General features: G+C 49.5%; 1 protein-coding gene across 1 annotated transcript in view; it reads left to right on the forward strand.

Moving 5' to 3' along the window:
• Nucleotides 1-17,405, forward strand: part of CSMD2 (CUB and Sushi multiple domains 2) — a 275,213-nt gene that overhangs the window by 155,409 nt on the left and 102,399 nt on the right. The window contains 7 exon segments of the mRNA XM_070362524.1: nt 370-494; nt 1,336-1,432; nt 2,517-2,621; nt 8,112-8,230; nt 8,736-8,805; nt 10,934-11,050; nt 13,896-14,105. Of these exon segments, the coding sequence (XP_070218625.1) occupies nt 370-494; nt 1,336-1,432; nt 2,517-2,621; nt 8,112-8,230; nt 8,736-8,805; nt 10,934-11,050; nt 13,896-14,105 (843 nt within the window).

Genomic DNA, 17,405 nt, shown 5'->3' on the forward strand with positions numbered 1-17,405 from the left:
GAGTCCTGGACAACCAGGGCTTGGGGGAGAGGGTGGCCAGCAAATACCCAGCAAGACACAGGAGCTCTGCCTGCCAGGGTAACTTGAGAGAGTGGGTGGCCCCTTCCAGGTCAACCCGTGTCCCATGAGTGGGTATGAAGGGGCAGTGGGAGCCGCTGATCAGGGGGGAGGGCAGGGGTTGGGGGGGGTGGGGTGCAGGGCAGAGTCCAGGTCCCTGAGGAAGGGTTGTAGGGGGACCACCCAGGGGAGGGGGGCGGGGCTGTGCCCGTGGGCGGAGCCAGCAGGGGGCGGAGTCACAGCGAGGCTGGAAGCCCTAGGCAGGGCCTGCTCCCTGCGAACCCACCCAGACGAAAGCTGCCTCTCTCCCAGTGCCCTGTGGCGGAAACCTCACGGAGCGCAGGGGCACCATCCTGTCCCCCGGCTTCCCTGAGCCCTACCTCAACAGCCTCAACTGTGTGTGGAAGATCATGGTCCCGGAAGGCGCTGGCATCCAGGTAGGAGCCAGGGGGAGACTTCGCAGCCTGTCTCCAGCCCCTCAGGGCAGGGACGCAGTGGAGGCCCACAGTCAGAAAAACACAACAGCTCCCAGCTCAGGAAAAATGAGGTGTGGGAGCTGGCTGGGCCGTCGGGGAAGTCGCCGAGAGGAGGAGGTGGGCCTGGAGGTGGAGTGTGAAGCCTGGGAGGAGTCACAGGAGGTGTTTTTCAAGTGAAGGGTACTGTTCTTAAGATTTTTCTGGGAGTTGGGAGAGGAGGCATTGCAGGTGAGGGGAAGGCGCAAACCGACAGGCACCCCCTCACACACATCGGGGGTGTTGTGCCCGCAGCCGGAGGCAGCAGCAGAATCGGGGCCAGACTGGTGCGTGCGGATGCGAGCAGGTGGAGGAGCCCCAGGACGGCTGCTGCTCCTGGGAGGAGGGGGACAGCCCGCAAGGCCGACAGAGAGAAACCACAGGGACTCCCGGTGGACAGGTCCACCCAGGGGTGGGTTACTGGCTCACAGCTGCAGGATGTCTGGAGACAGGACAGTGAGGAAACTCAAGGAGTATTGGAGAGATGAGGAGGAGGCTAGTCACCCCAAAGTAGCCCTACACCCTGGACTGTCCTTTCCTGCTTCTCTGCCTGACAAAGCACCCCACTGTCATGCAACCATCCCACGTCTCTCTCCCTCAATGAACTCCTTGGGAACAGGGATCGCGTCTTCCTTTTATCAGAGTTCCCAGCACAGTGTGATCTGGATGAGGTGCTCAGTAATTGAATTAACTACATGAAAGGAGGAGGGGGAAGGGAGTGGGAAAGAGAGGGTTGCCTAACAGTTCACTCCCCCTGCCTTCCCAGATCCAAGTCGTCAGTTTTGTCACAGAGCAGAACTGGGACTCCCTGGAAGTGTTTGATGGTGCAGACAACACTGTTACCATGCTGGGGAGCTTCTCAGGTGAGACGGGCTCCCAGGGACCTGGACTCGCAGGGCAGCAGCAGAATTATTATTATCATTATTGAAATGGGATTCATATGCCGTAAAATTTATCATTTTTAAGTGTACAATTCAGTGGGTTTTAGTATATTCACAAGGTTCTACGACCATCACCACTATCCAATTCCAGGACATTGGCATCAGCCCCAAAAGAAACCAGGTACCCATCTGTACACACTCACCATTGTCCTGTTCACCACCACCCCCTGGCAACGACTAACATACTTTCTGTCTCTTTGGATTTGCTTGTTTCAGACATTTCATCTAAGTGGAGTCCTACAATTTATGGCCTTCTAGGTCTGGCTTCTTTCATTCAGTGTAATGTTTTCAAGGGTCGACCCTTCACTGTGTGGACAGACCACATTTCATTCATCCACTCATCAGTTGAAGGACATTTGGTTGTTTCCACTCATTGGCTAATTATGAATAATGTTGCTGTGGACATTCACATACAAGTTTCCACAGGAACATGTTTTCAAGTCTCTTAGGTATATGTATACCTAGGAGTGGAATTCCTGGGTCATATGGTGATTCTGTATATAATTGTTTTGGGACTGCCAGCAGACTGGCCACACCATTTTCCATTCCAGCAGTGGACTTCTAAGTATAGTGTATGATTTTGCCCAAAGGCCAGGGCAATTTATCTCCGTCTCGTAGGCCCCAGAACTCCCTGTTGCCAAGATCTAGGAGTGAGTCGCATGCCCCAGGTAAACTGTCTACAGTGCCTGGATGGCCCAGAGAATTATTCATGTCAGAATCACTTTGAAGACACCTGGCAGGGGACCACACTCATAGGCCCCCGAAGGAGGTCACCTGCTGCTGGCATGTGGCGTGGTCACTGCTCTTTTGCTAGAAGTGGTTCAGAGTCTCTCCTCCTGTAGGTATTAGAGACCCCGCACTCTGAGGGGAGCTAATTTGTCATTCAGTGGGCTTGATAGCTGGGACACGTGGGGACCTCGGGATCAGAACCCCAACAGGTTGCAACAGGGGTGGTGCCCAGGGGTGAGAGAGGCTAAGCCTGATTGGTCCCTGTTTCCTTGCCCAGGAACAACCGTGCCTGCCCTACTGAATAGCACCTCCAACCAGCTCTACCTGCATTTCTACTCAGACATCAGTGTGTCTGCAGCCGGCTTCCACTTGGAGTACAAAAGTGAGAATCCAGGGTCTCAGAGTGTGCAGGGTTCAGGGTGGGAACTGACAGGGCCTGAGTTCCCCATGAGGAACCGGGGGTTGTTCTGGGGCTGTATGTTCTCTACCCTGCTGAAGCCTCACACAGACCTAAATGAGGATGCTCAAGCTCAGAGAAGGTCAGAAACAGCCAGGAAGCAGTGAAGCCAGGGTTCTCACCCAAGGGTCTGTTATGCAGAAACCTGTGTGCTCCCTCTGAGTCCCCACAAGAACAGGAAGGGGCCCGGGATATTATTTAGAGAATAATGGAGGTGTAAGGTGCTCTGGTCTAAAAGCTGGCCTCTCTGAGCTCTGGTCAGTGATGCAGCTGTCCTTGAATTTCCTCTTCTTGTTGCAGACTTTACTCCTCTCCCATCAGATTTTTCCCTCTATCCTCAAAACCTTACATCCTGGCTTCCAGCATCCCCAAGTGATCACAACTAAAAGCCCTCGAAGAAAAGGGTTACAGGGAGAGAGAGAAGTACAAACTATTGGGCATAAGATAGGCTCAAGGATGTATTGTACAACACGGGGAATAGAGCCAATATTTTATAATAATTGGAAGTGAAAGATCAGATCAGTCGCTCAGTCGTGTCCAACTCTTTGCGACCCCATGAATCGCAGCATGCCAGGCCTCCCTGTCCAACACCAACTCCCGGAGTTCACTGAGACTCACGTCCACCGAGTCAGTGATGCCATCCAGCCATCTCATCCTCTGTCGTCCCCTTCTCCTTCTGCCCCCAATCCCTCCCAGCATCAGAGTCTTTTCCAATGAGTCAACTCTTCGCATGAGGTGGCCAAAGTACTGGAGTTTCAGCTTTAGCATCATTCCTTCCAAAGAAATCCCAGGGCTGATCTCCTTCAGAATGGACTGGTTGGATCTCCTTGCAGTCCAAGGGACTCTCAAAAGTCTTCTCCAACACCACAGTTCAAAAGCATCAATTCTTCGGCACTCAGCCTTCTTCACAGTCCAAATCTCACATCCATACATGACCACAGGAAAAACCAAAGCCTTGACTAGACCGACCTTTGTTGGCAAAGTAATGTCTCTGCTTTTGAATATGCTATCTAGGTTGGTCATAACTTTTCTTCCCAGGAGTAAGCGTCTTTTAATTTCATGGCTGCAGTCACCATCTGCAGTGATTTTGGAGCCCAGAAAAGTAAAGTCTGACACTGTTTCCACTGTTTCCCCATCTATTTCCCATGAAGTGATGGGACCGGATGCCATGATCTTCGTTTTCTGAATGTTGAACTTTAAGACAACCTTTTCACTCTCCACTTTCACTTTCATCAAGAGGCTTTTTAGTTCCTCTTCACTTTCTACCATAAGGGTGGCGTCATCTGCATATTTTAGGTTATTGATAATTCTCCAGGCAATCTTGATTCCAGCTTGTGTTTCTTCCAGTCCAGCGTTTCTCATAATGTACTCTGCATATAAGCTAAATAAACAGGGTGACAATATACAGCCTTGACGTACTCCTTTTCCTATTTGGAACCAGTCTGTTGTTCCATGTCCAGTTCTAACTGTTGCTTCCTGACCTGCATACAGGTTTCTCAAGAGGCAGGTCAGGTGGTCTGGTATTCCCATCTCTTTCAGAATTTCCCACAGTTTATTGTGATCCACACAGTCAAAGGCTTTGGCATAGTCAATAAAGCAGAAATAGATGTTTTTCTGAAACTCTCTTGCTTTTTCCATGATCCAGAGGATGTTGGCAATTTGGTCTCTGGTTCCTCTGCCTTTTCTGAAACCAGCTTGAACATCAGGAAGTTCACGGTTCACGTATTGCTGAAGCCTGGCTTGGAGAATTTTAAGCATTACTTTACTAGCGTGTGAGATGAGTACAATTGTGCAATTGTTTGAGCATTCTTTGGCATTGCCTTTCTTTGGGATTGGAATGAAAACTGACCTTTTCCAGTCCTGTGGCCACTGCTGAGTTTTCCAAATTTGCTGGCGTATTGAGTGCAGCACTTTCACAGCATCATCTTTCAGGATTTGGAATAGTTCAACTGGAATTCCATCACCTCCACTAGCTTTGTTTGTAGTGATGCTTTCTAAGCCCCAATTTGACTTCACATTCTAGGATGTCTGGCTCTAGGTCAGTGATCACACCATCGTGATTATATGGGTCGTGAAGATCTGTTTTGTACAGTTCTTCTGTGTATTCTTGCCATCTCTTCTTAATATCTTCTGCTTCTGTTAGGTCCATACCATTTCTGTCCTTTATCGAGCCCATCTTTGCATGAAATGTTCCTTTGGTATCTCTGATTTTCTTGAAGAGATCTCTAGTCTTTCCCATTCTGTTGTTTTCCTCTATTTCTTTGCATTGATCGCTGAGGAAGGCTTTCTTATCTCTTCTTGCTATTCTTTGGAACTCTGCGTTCAGATATTTATATCTTTCCTTTTCTCCTTTGCTTTTTGCTTCTCTTCTTTTCACAGCTATTTGTAAGGCCTCCCCAGACAGCCATTTTGCTTTTTTTCATTTGTTTTCCATGGGGATGGTCTTGATCCCTGTCTCCTGTACAATGTCATGAACCTCATTCCATAGCTCATCAGGCAGTCTATCTATCAGATCTAGTCCCTTAAATCTATTTCTCACTTCCACTGTATTATCATAAGGGATTTGATTTAGGTCATACCTGAATGGTCTACTGGTTTTCCCTACTTTCTTCAATTTAAGTCTGAATTTGGCAATAAGGAATTCATGGTCTAAGCCACAGTCAGCTCCTGGTCTTGTTTTTGCTGACTGTATAGAGCTTCTCCATCTTTGGCTGCAAAGAATATAATCAATCTGATTTCGGTGTTGACCATCTGGTGATGTCCATGTATAGAGTCTTCTCTTGTGTTGTTGGAAGAGGGTGTTTGTTATGACCAGTGCATTTTCTTGGCAAAACTCTATTAGTCTTTGCCCTGCTTCATTCCATATTCCAAGGCCAAATTTGCCTGTTACTCCAGGTGTTTCTTGACTTCCTACTTTTGCATTCCAGTCCCCTATAATGAAAAGGACATCTTTTTTGGGTGTTAGTTCTAAAAGATCTTGAAGGTCTTCATAGAACCATTCAACTTCAGATCTGACAGAATGTGGTCCACTGGAGAAGGGAATGGCAAACCACTTCAGTATTCTTGCCTTGAGAACCCCATGAACAGTATGAACAGTATGGAAGTGAAAAGTAACCTTTAAAAATTGTATTAATTTTTTTAATTTTTAAAAAAGAAAAAGGATGGCAGGTGTGTCTTGTGGGGCAACAAAGACAGAGGTTGCCGGGGTGGCTGCTTTCATCCTGAGACTGTCTGCCCATCCCCTCCACACGAGGTACAGGAATGGGCTGGCAGCAGGGTCTGTCACCCATTCATTCAACAAATACTTATTGAATATTTACAGTGTGCCAGGTGCAATGCTGGTTTTGCTAGGATTGCGTAAGATCAAGAGAGAGGAGTCCTTTCTGAGCCCATGGGAGAGAGGCAGGCATGTGGACAGAGAAGGGCATGACAGCACTGCAGGTCTCGCAGGGGTGTCAGCAGGAAGGGCAGCAGTTCTCCCCGGAGCTGGAGGAGAGGTGACTGTCATGAAGAAACACTGGACCCCTGCCAGGTGGCATGCCCTGGGGTAGGCGCCCACAGAACAAAGATGAATAAGCACAAAGCACAGAGTCTAGGGGGAGAGAGGGACATGGAAACAGTCACTGCAGTGCAACCTGATATGCTAAGAGAGTACAGAAGAGGGGCGCCTGCCCTGGCCAGGTGAGACTTTACAGAAGGAGCACCTGAGTCAGGTATGGGATGAGGAGTAAGAAATGGGGGAAGGGGCATTTGACTGGACCCTCTGAACAGGATGGACAGATGGAAGCCCCACTTGCTGCTAGTGTCAGCATCACCCAACTGGTATCAGAACAAACGCATCTCATCCAGGTGTGGAGCAAGGATTAGCTAGATCCTAGGATGCTCATGACCTGAAAGAACTGAAATGATCAGCTGGTCAGAAAGTGCAGGGCAGCTTGAAGCCAAGATCCTGCAGGGTGGAGGACAGGACAGGGACCTCTGAGACCTTCCTCCCATGGACCTCTCAGACCACAGTCACCTGGTGGGCTCAAGTATCCTAGGCTCTTGAATAATTTACAGTTTTCCTTTCACCCTCTCTCCTCTCTTCTCTCCAGTTTTGTTTCTTTATCCAATATTTAAAATTGAGTCCTTTAATGTTCCCTAGAATGTTCTCTTTTCTTTCTTGTTCCAAAGAGAGACTTCTTTCCTAAATCTCCTTTTTATTCTACTGCCTCATTCCCAGGAAAAATTCACCTCTTTGAGTTTTTTTTTTTCTTTTTCTGCTGTTGCTGTTCAAGATGACTGGTGGTTTATCGTGCACTGTCCTCTCACAGTGGAAGAAGCTAGGGGATATCAGAGGTCTCCATTAGTATTTGGAGACTGAAATTCCTAGGAGCCAGGACCCTGTAGATACATTTCCATTTTGTAGATCATCTACAAAGAGAGTACAGAAAGGGAGAGTTAACTGCTATTGTAGAGGCAAATGGTTTTGCAGGATACAAAAGTCCTGTCTATTGCTATGACTCATATTTGATGTTTATTTAATTGAAATGGAAATGACCAATCTGCTTTCAAAAGTAATAAATTTCTTATGATTTTTTAAAAAAGTCTTCCTTTGTTGTAAACTTGGCTTAAATAAAATTCACCACTGCCCTGTAAAGAAATTAGAATGGACTTTCAATTAAAGAAATTAGAATGGACCTTTGTCTGTGTCCTTCTGGCTTTCTCTCTCTGTCTCGACCTTTCTCTCCACCCCATCTTTCTCCTACCACACTTTTTGCTCTTGCTGTCTCTCTTTTTCTCTCTGCCCCTCCTCCTTCTTCTGTCCACCACTTCCATTCCAGTAAGTAGGTCTCAGGTTACTATCTCGTGAGCACCTCAGTAAAGACTAGTTGCCTTTTACTTGGAGGGCAGGAAAGAGTGGAGAAAGAAAAGACAAGGTGACAGTTGAGATGAAGGACTTCCAGTTCACTTTGATGATTGTTTTAATACTGTCCTTGAAATCTTTTGTCCCAGATGCTGAGATCTGTGGATTCAGGCCCAAGCAGCTTTCATTTCCAGGCATCACATCCACTTCTTAAAAGCACATAGAGGACAGAAGTTGCATGGGAAGAGATGAAGGAACTTCTTGGGGTGACAGCAGTGTGGTATCATTTTGAGCCTGGGGGCACAGTCAGAGCTCCCAGATGATGCCCACCTGCTCCAGGAGGCTTTGACCTGTTGGGCCTCTGGGCCATATACACATTCTGATTTTTCCCACGTGCTGGGAGGTGAAAGGCTTGGGAAACACGGGCCTAGAGGCTGGGAGGAGAGAAAGCAGAGAGGGACACAGCCGGGAGGCAGCTCCTCCTCACTGCCAGCACTGCCTTCAGCCTGCTGGTGCATCAGCCTGACGGACTTGTCCATTCTCCTGTCATCTGTCTCTGTCTGGTCTAGCGGTGGGCCTGAGCAGTTGTCCAGAACCTGCTGTGCCCAGTAATGGGGTGAAGACTGGCGAGCGCTACCTGGTGAACGATGTGGTCTCCTTCCAGTGTGAGCCAGGATATGCCCTCCAGGTACCTTCTGTTGGCCACCCCCCAGGACTGGAAAGGTATCCCCTGAGCTGGGATCAGCCAGCCTCCTCCCAGCAGAGCTGCAGTCACCACAGAACAGAGAGAAGCTCCCCAGATCCCTCAGGGACTGTTGTCCCCTCCTGGAGCTGTTCCTGCAAAAGACAAAGTGCTGACTTTGGCCATTTGGCACAAGCCAGCCTCAGATGTGTCCCTGCAAAGTTTCAGTTTGATTAGACTCTAGGAAAACTTAATTCCTCTTTGAAGGCGATGAAAGAATCTAGTAATTAAAGGAGTCTCATGAGGAACCTTTAGTAATGAGATTTCTTTAGTAATGGCTGTTAATAGGTGTCCTTCCCCAGCTCTCTCCCTCTACCTCTCGCCCCAACCCCCGGTGGATCCATGTATCTTGCTCCTTAACCCAAAGCCTAAGAACAAGCCCCTGCTCCAGGTTGTACATGCAGTTGTGCCCGTGCGGGCAGCCAGCCCACCCTGTTCCTGATTCCCCTAGGGCCACGCCCACATCTCCTGCATGCCCGGGACCGTGCGGCGCTGGAACTACCCTCCGCCTCTCTGTATTGGTAAGAGAACACCTACTTCTCCAATCCACTCAAATCCATTTCTACCAGGGCTTTGAGTTCAGGGACATCTCACTGGGATCAAGTTCAAATCCAAAGGAAGGCTGGTATTGCAGGTCTGCTCGAAGGTGGGATCTTTAGACTGAGGTTTTTTGTAAGCTTTAACCTCAGGCTTTTCACGACTTTTGGAAACCTTTGTCCACCAAATGAAATACAGCAGTGGCTTGCCCATTCCAAAATCTGATGATGACCATTCTGATTCCATATAACCCCAAACCCCATATGGAACCTCTGGGCATTTTGGGGCTTCCCCCTGTGACTTTTCATAGGACAGACAGATGGAATACACTGATGGAGAAAGGCTGAGCGTACCCTGTGGAAGGAGGACTTGGTTTGGTTTGGTTTCTGTGCTGAGTAGTGATGAAGAGATCACTGGGTACAAGGAAATACAGAGTCTCCATGCTCAGAAGCATCTAGTCAGGTTGGGGCAAGGGGAACGTCTGTTTATCAAGGGTCTGCCACGTGCCAGGCCCTGAGTTATATGTCTCCTTGCTGAAGCTCTTCAGGGCAGGGGTCATCACCCTCAGTTTTGCAAAGAGGAAAACTAAGGTTTTTAGGATTCAAAAGAAAGTGGCAGAGCGAGGAACTAGGATTCCCTGATGCCCTGCCAACTGGCAAGTGCAAGGCTGAACTTGGAGTGGGAAGCAAGGTGAGCCGAGGGCATGTCCTTGGAGCACATGGCCCTGCCCTTCTGTGCTCTCTCCAGGGTTCAGGGCCTCTTCGTATGCAGAGCAGTCAGCAATGGGACCAGTCCGCCGTTTTCCTCATCCTGTATGACGAAGGCCTTGCCCAGGGAACCACTGAGAGCCCCGCAGCCGCCCTGGGCTGAGGGTGTACTGTGCATGCCAGGCCCTGTCCCAAGTGAAGTGAAGTCCTGTCTGTTGTAACCTTATAACCACCCTGTGGCACAAGTGCTGTGGAAGGGCAGGGACCCAGGGCTGGAGGTTTGGGCTGGGGGAACTTAGAGCTGGCCCCAGTCACCCAGGAAGTGGGGGCACTGGGACTGTGACCGGGGGTGGGGTGGGGGGAATCAGTGCTGGAGCCCCTGCTTTGCATGCAAGCACTGTTCCCTTCAGATCTGTGTGCTTCAGTCACCCTCTCCTGAGAAGGGGTCTACATAGACACAGCACATACTCCTCCCCTCGGCTCCTTCTTCTGGCCTTTCGTGATGGGCTAACCCCTTTCTGTACACACAACCTTTCCTAATAAAGTGAAAAGTAAAGTTGCTCAGTCATGTCCGACTCTTTGCAACCCCATGGACTGTAGACTATGAGGCTCCTCTGTCCATGGAATTTTCCAGGCAAGAGTACTGGAGCAGGTTGCTATTTCCTTCTCCAGGGGATCTTCCTGATGCAGGGATTGAACCCTGGTCTCCCGAATTGCAGGAAAACGCTTTACCATCTGAGCCCAAAAAAAAGAATCCACATGAACTGGCCAGGCTGCATCTGTGCCCCAGCCCTGCAACTTCAGGCAACTCTGACTCTGAAGTCATTTCGATTGGAGATTCAGATGCCCCAGCCCCTTGTGGTTGGCTCATAGTCACTTTGGCTCAGGGTGCGTGTCAGCATTCTGAGGGTGGGCTCATGGTGGGGCTCCTCTGCTGACCGCCCAGCCCCGTGGAATAAGAGCCTGGGCTGGCGCTGGAACAGAGCAGGAACTTAACATGTCACTGTCTGTCCCCTTCCTTCCTCCTGTTTTCCAGTCCCGGAAGAGCTGATTGGACAATGAAAAGAGGGAGATTTGGGGAATCGTGTAGGAGACAGTCACACTTCTCTTGGGGCACACCATTTTTGCTACATGACCTCACTAAGGAAACTGACCTTTGAAGGGCATGCTCAAGGTCAAGCATCCATAACTTGGGTTTGTGGACTGCAGGGCAGACATAGGGTATACTTCTTCCCTTCCTGGATGTACATCCTCCGTTTTCTCTTGTGTGCGGTTTTTTAGGGAGATGAATTAAAGGTCCCTTTGGATTCTCAAAGGGAAATTAACTTAGGAAAGTCCAAACGCTGCATGGCCTTGTTCTTGCCTCGTTGCTGTGCTAACCCCCAGTCTGGTCTCACGGTCACAGCGCAGTGTGGGGGAACAGTGGAAGACATGGAGGGGGTGATCCTGAGCCCCGGCTTCCCAGGCAACTACCCCAGCAACACGGACTGCTCCTGGAAAATAGCACTGCCCGTGGGCTTTGGTAAGTCTTCACGCCCAGGCCCCTGGGCTTAAAGCAACTGTCTGCTGCCATCACTCAGCATAACCTTGGCTGAGTCAGTTCAGCTCTCTGCCTCTCTGCTTCCTCAGCTGTTGAGCTCCTGTGCAGTCCAGAGGATCAGTTAGGAATGGTAGAGATGAACGTGCTTTGGGAACATAAAGTAGGGAAAAAACTTTAGGGATTACCATTATTATTTTTATCATTAGAGCAGTGAGCAAAAATCCAGGAATGTGGAATGAAAAATTGCTCAGGGATGGTTGAAAAAAGAAAAAGACAATCTATTTTACTGAGACTAGACTTCAACCTGGGCTTTTAACTCCAATATCCAATTTCTCATCCTAATTAAATTGAGCCAAGGTCAATGTGAAATTGAGTTTGCGTTCTTTATACTCACATTCTAGCTGGCCTTAGAGGTTGGGAAATGTCGTGTGTGTGTGTAGACATCAGGGTTGGTGGGGTGTAGAGGACACTGATCTGGGTACAAAATTTAATTACTGAAGGTTCATATGTTGTGCACTGGGAATATAATTTAACCCCTAATGTTTCTGTTGAAGAGACAAAGGATTTGTGTTGACGCAGAAATTATAGGCTGTACACATAGGTCATCCAAGTCATTGCTCTGCGCCTAGGAATGAAATGTCACTCCTGCACAGACCTGTGATCCCCCAGTCTGTGACCTCAGAAGTCAAGACCACCTCTTTTGTCCTTTATTATTCATCCTAAAGTGGGTCTTCTGATGGAGAAGAGGCTTTCAAGAGAAAGCAACCTACTTGGATGTCTCTAAATCTTCCCTGAGGGGAGAAGTTATGACCCTCAGAAGATAAGAGTTATATTAAGTACCATCTTCTGAAGGAAACTGGAGGGGTATGATCAGGCTGCAAAGTGATGATAACTTTGGCAGCCTTGGGAACTCCAGATTTTGAGATATTGAGGGAAGAGGAGCGGGGAGACCCTCTAACTCTGCATCCAGACATGAACCAGAAGAACCTCAGATAATAGAAGGATGGAGGGAGGGCCACAACCAAAGGGAAACAGAAGTGTAAGTGGGAGGCGCATCACTTTCTCTGTAAGGCCTGACGTTCGGCCACCAGAGACCTCTATCTTTAAGTCCTCCAGGCAGTCAGCCTCCTGCAGGGACCAGCCACAGAAGACCAGATCCCTTGCTTTCAAGTTACTTTGGATTCCAAACAGTCCCTAATGCCCCCTGCTCTGTTTGAAAACCACCGCATTTACAAACTTCTACCACTAGATGGCGGCAGTCAGGCAGTGCAATTCAGAAATTTGGCATCCAGCTGAGCCACGGGGGAAGCCCATGCTTAAAGAGCCCGTTCAATGGACCAGCAGCCCCTGTGTGGGGATGACACAGGGGAGGTAGACTGCAAAGTGAAGCTTCCGCGGATACGTACAGAGGTGCTCCGTGTAAAGTCATCTGTAATTTGGAAAATATCTACATGTTAATAGAAGAGTGAATAGTGTGGTTGGGTAATTCATTAAATGGAATTAATTAATATAGTAGTTAAAAATCAATGAACTGTATCTTTGCATTGACAAGGTAAGACCTTGAAAAACACATGCTGAATTTAAGCTTGCAAAACTATATATATAATACAATAATAAATGCAGATGTTTAAAACAAATCAGATATACGTTTAGGAATCTAAACACATGACCTGGAAGGATATCTTCTGAATTCAAGAGAGTGACTGCCTCTGTAGAGAGAAGAGCAGTGGGAGAGGGCAGGAGATATGAAGGGTCTTCAACAGTATATGTCAAGTCTTTATTTAAGTAATCAGATGCCAAAAGTTCACTCCCATGTGCTTATTCTAAGCAAATTAGAAGGTATAAATGAGAAAACTATAAAAATTCCGATGCATCTGTAGTCCCACCATGCAGAAATCATCACTCACAGCTTAGACCTCACCATCATGAAGACAAGGGCCCTGTAAAGACCTGTTCCTCCCTGTGTAATGCTCACCTAGCACAGCCCCGATGCATGGCAAATGCTCAATAAATGTTGTTAGTGAGTCAGTGAATAGTCTTCTAGTTTTTTAATACAAAAGTTTGAATTGTATGCTGCACACTACTTTGCAGTCAGATTTTTACAGTTAACATTGCAGACATTTTCCTATGCTCAGAAATATGTTTTTTCAATATCGTTTTTAATAGTAATCTAATTTTGAGAAATCTTATCAATCAATTGATGTCAATAGTCCCACACTTATTCTTCAAAGAATGTATTTATATGTAAGTTAAAATCCTAATGAAATCCATTTAACCTGTTGCGTTGTTAGATCTTGATTAATCTAATAAGACCCCAAAGTATAAACTCCACTTGGCATCTTAATACAACCAATGGGATGTTGTAGTCTTCTAATTTCTGAATTATTGTAAGTGTTCTAGAAAATACTAGTATTGAAGGTCATGTCTTTTGATCGAGTGTGGTTATGTTTAAGTGGTGGTATTTTTCAGTTAAAACATTATTTTATCAAAGCTGCCCTTATACTGATACTAGACATATGAATCCCAAATTAAGTCAGGTGTTGACCCTGAACTTCATTTTCCATGAAATAAAATAGAGTGGGGATGGAGCTCTGATAAGACTGATGCCTTTCATTTTGAATGAATAATACACTTTTAAGTTCAGTCCTGCCTGAAGATAAGAGACTGGGCTGACCAGTGACTCCCCATGTGTGTTCTGGGACCCCTAACTGGGTGGGTAGTCCGTGGTGGGGACACATGGGCTCTGGCAGGTGATGCTCTCAGGAGTCAGCACGTCAGAAGCAAGACTCTATTGCTTGGGCACTGTCTGCCTTTGTTTTGCTCCCAGGAGCTCACATCCAGTTCCTGAACTTCTCCACCGAGCCCAACCACGACTTCATAGAAATCCGGAACGGCCCCTACGAAACCAGCCGCATGATGGGCAGATTCAGCGGGAGTGAGCTTCCCAGCGCCCTGCTCTCCACGTCACACGAGACCACCGTCTATTTCCACAGCGACCACTCCCAGAACCGGCCGGGATTCAAGCTGGAGTATCAGGGTGAGGACAGGAAGGATCCATCCATCCCTGCCTCTTAACCCACCATCACCTATCTTCCCAGCCTCCCACGTAGGGGAGGAGGGGACCCAGCAAAGGCCAAGGAGTGGAAGGCAGGCCTGACCGCTGTGACATGTCTCTCTGGCCCCGCAGAGGCTATCAAACCCCCTGGACAAGAGCTTCCCAGGGCAGCAGCACAAAGCGCCGTCTCGGCTCCAGACCCAACAGTCAGCAGCTTCCTCAGAGCAAGTGACCCATCAGTTCCCCCTCAAACATCCAGCCACCCCCTACCCCCTGCCCCGGGGCCTCCAAAGGCTCACTTCCTCCCTGGGGGCCTGCCCTGTGTGTCAGTTACGCCCCGCAAAGCTCGTCCTGTGATGCGGTGGAGGTTTCCAGTAACGATTCTGGTAACAGTCCTGGAGCACCCGCTGAGCCTTCACACGGAGACAGGAGCAGGACCCTTTCCTCCCGCTGAGGGCTGCCCTGTGTGATGCTGGACTCCCCGCAGCTCCCCCGTCCTCAGCTGGAGTCCCGTGATTGGCCCACTCCTCCTGGATCGAGCCCCATCTGCCCCAGCTCAGACTTCTCCTGTGCCTGTGTAGCTGTGCCCACCTGGGCAGCTGTACCCCAGGGCCCTGGGGCAGCCCAACATCTCCCTCCTGGGACACCTCAGGAGAAGGAGCTGGGCCCTTCACACCAAGGGAGGAGCAGGGAGAAGCCCCAGCCTCTTTCCTAGTAAATGCCACTTCATTGGCGGTAATGCAGCTGCGCACCCAGAGGGCTGTGGATGGGCTCCTGGCAACGGTCAGCCTTACCTGGGCGAGCCTGTGCCTAAGAAGGGTACACAGCCTCGGTGGGCAGTGAGGCCTGTCCAGTGGTCACCATACATCCCAAGGCCACAGTCTATCCCAGGAGAGACTCAGGCCCAGATGCGAGGTCGGGTGCCTCTCTAGGACAGACACACACCTCTCAGGCTTTGCGTGTATTGGTGCCCTAGGTCTGCTCTGTCAGCATACCGCAGACTGCTGGCTTGAAGAGCAGAGTTGCTCTCTCACAGTCTTGGAGCCTGGAATCCCTGAGATTGGGGGTGGGCAGGGCTGGCTCCTTCCAAGGGCTGCAAGGAGGAACATGTTCCCTGCTTTCCCCCAGCTTCTGGCGGTTTGCTGATCATCGGCATTTCTTGGCTTGTGGAACGATCACCCCCACCTCTGGCTTCATCTTCACGTGGCGTTCTGCCTGTCGGTCTGAGGTCATTAGGGTGGGCCCTAATCCAATATCACTGGTGTTCTTGTCAAAACGGGAAATGTGGAGACGGTAAAGACTCTGCCTGCAAAGCAGAAGACCTGGGTTCCATCCCTGGGTTTGGGAAGATGCCCTGGAGAAGGGAATGGCTACCCACTCCAGTATTCTTTCCTGGAGAATTCATGGACAGAGGAGCCTGGCAGAGTAGTCCATGGGGTCTCAAAGAGTCAGACACGACTAAGACTACCTAACTAAAGACCTCATTTTAATTTAGGTAAAGGTAGGTGAAGATCCTGTCTCCAAATATCACGTTCTGAGGAGGCGGGGAAGGGCAGGGGGTTAGAACTTCTACATGAATTTGAGGCGAACACAGTTGGGCCCAAGGGCTCTCCCTGAGCTCCTCGTCTGGGATGAATGCAGGGTCTGATGACGTTGTGGTGGGGACAGTGCTCTGGGGCCTTCCCATGCACTGGCTTCACCCCTGTGACGGGCACAGCCCTGTCCAGCTCAGGTGGTGAGAGCAGACATGCTCCCTGCGTTCCTGTGTGTTAAGCCCACTTTGTCCTTGTCAGAGCTGCCCCCTCTGAGTCCTGCAGACTCCTCAGACGCCCCACTTCCTTGTAGAAGTAGTAGTTGGGAGCCCTGACCACAGCCCCTCCCAGACTCACCAAGCCTTCTCTGAGGAACTTCACCTGAGGTTCACGGGCTCCTCCCTGAGGCTTCCAGACATGAGCCAGCACTCTGCATTAACGTCACTCGCACTGAGGCTCCACGTGTTCGGAGGCTGGATTCTCTGAGGAACCTGAGGCGGGAGCGAAGGGTGGAAACAGGAAGGAGGGGTCCCAAGCTCACCTTCAGAGGACCAACACCTTGACCTGAGTTGCCCCAAGTGTATGAGAGCCCCAGCAATGCCCACTCTGCGGTGGGCCAGCTCCCCCACCAGGACTTGCCCAGATGTTCCCCTTGGGTCACAGGCCCGGCTGCTTCCTCAGCGCCTGCCCGCTGCCACAGTCCAGACAGGGCTTGTGGAGCCACCCTTGGTGTCAGGGTGGCCGCCCCCACCTCAGACGTGACCTCTGAAACTTCCACTATGGCTTCTCCATGATGGCCCATCCTCCGGACTAGGTTATCTCCAGTGCCGGCGGCCCAGCTGCTCCCACTGAGGCCCCTGCCATGTGTCAGGCCCAGATAATTCTCCCTGCCCCCTAGGCCCATGTTCTTGGCCCCGTGGAATTTCACCCGACCCCTCGCCCTAGGTTTTTCTTTTATGAAAAGACCTACATCACCACTCAGGCCATTTGTATCCAGCAGTCCCAGCTCTTTGTGGTCCCCAGACTTTCTCTGGAAGAAATATAACTCCTTACTTTTCCTCAAAATCCCTCCTGTTAGACACTCTGAACTTCCTAACCTGGAGTTTTCTTTTCCCTTCTTCAGGTAAATATCCTCGTAATGTTTTTAGTAGCAGCATAAGCTACTCCTGCCAAGTCTCCTAGCCTGATAGGCTGACTATATTCCGTTAAAATTTCTCAGGAGATTGTATTTCTAAGAACATAGCAAAATGACCTTGTTCCAAAATGTTAGGCCTCATCATTACTGATTTTTTAAATATGTCTCTTTGTTTGAAACTGCATCTGCTCCCATTGTAGCGTCCACTGCTCCTCTCTGCGTGGAACCCTTTTCTGGGGAAGTTAATGACTCCACTCCTCAGGGGTCCTGTCTTCCCTCAAGGCCCAACCTCTCCCTCTGAAGCTTCCTCTGGTGGAACAAACTCTGAGACTCCTCTCCCTGTGAAAGCGGTCCCGAGTCGTCACTTCAATGTCTCTTTGTGAAAAGCCAGCTCCTTCCCCTGGAAACGATTCCTGTGAGAGGGACCCAGCCACTCTTCTCCAGGCTGCTTGTGACTTCTCACCAGCCCTCAGTCTTCAGGCTCACCCACATTGTTGGGTCCCTTTCTTCCTACTGAGACTTCTCTTTAAAGGCCCCACTCATCCTTCAGTCACCTCCCTACAGGCTCCTCACTTCTACTAAGACTGCTGCTCCTGCTGCTGCTAAGTCACTTCA

This window comes from Bos mutus, chromosome 3 (genome assembly GCF_027580195.1).
Source record: "Bos mutus isolate GX-2022 chromosome 3, NWIPB_WYAK_1.1, whole genome shotgun sequence".
Lineage (NCBI taxonomy): Eukaryota > Metazoa > Chordata > Mammalia > Artiodactyla > Bovidae > Bos > Bos mutus.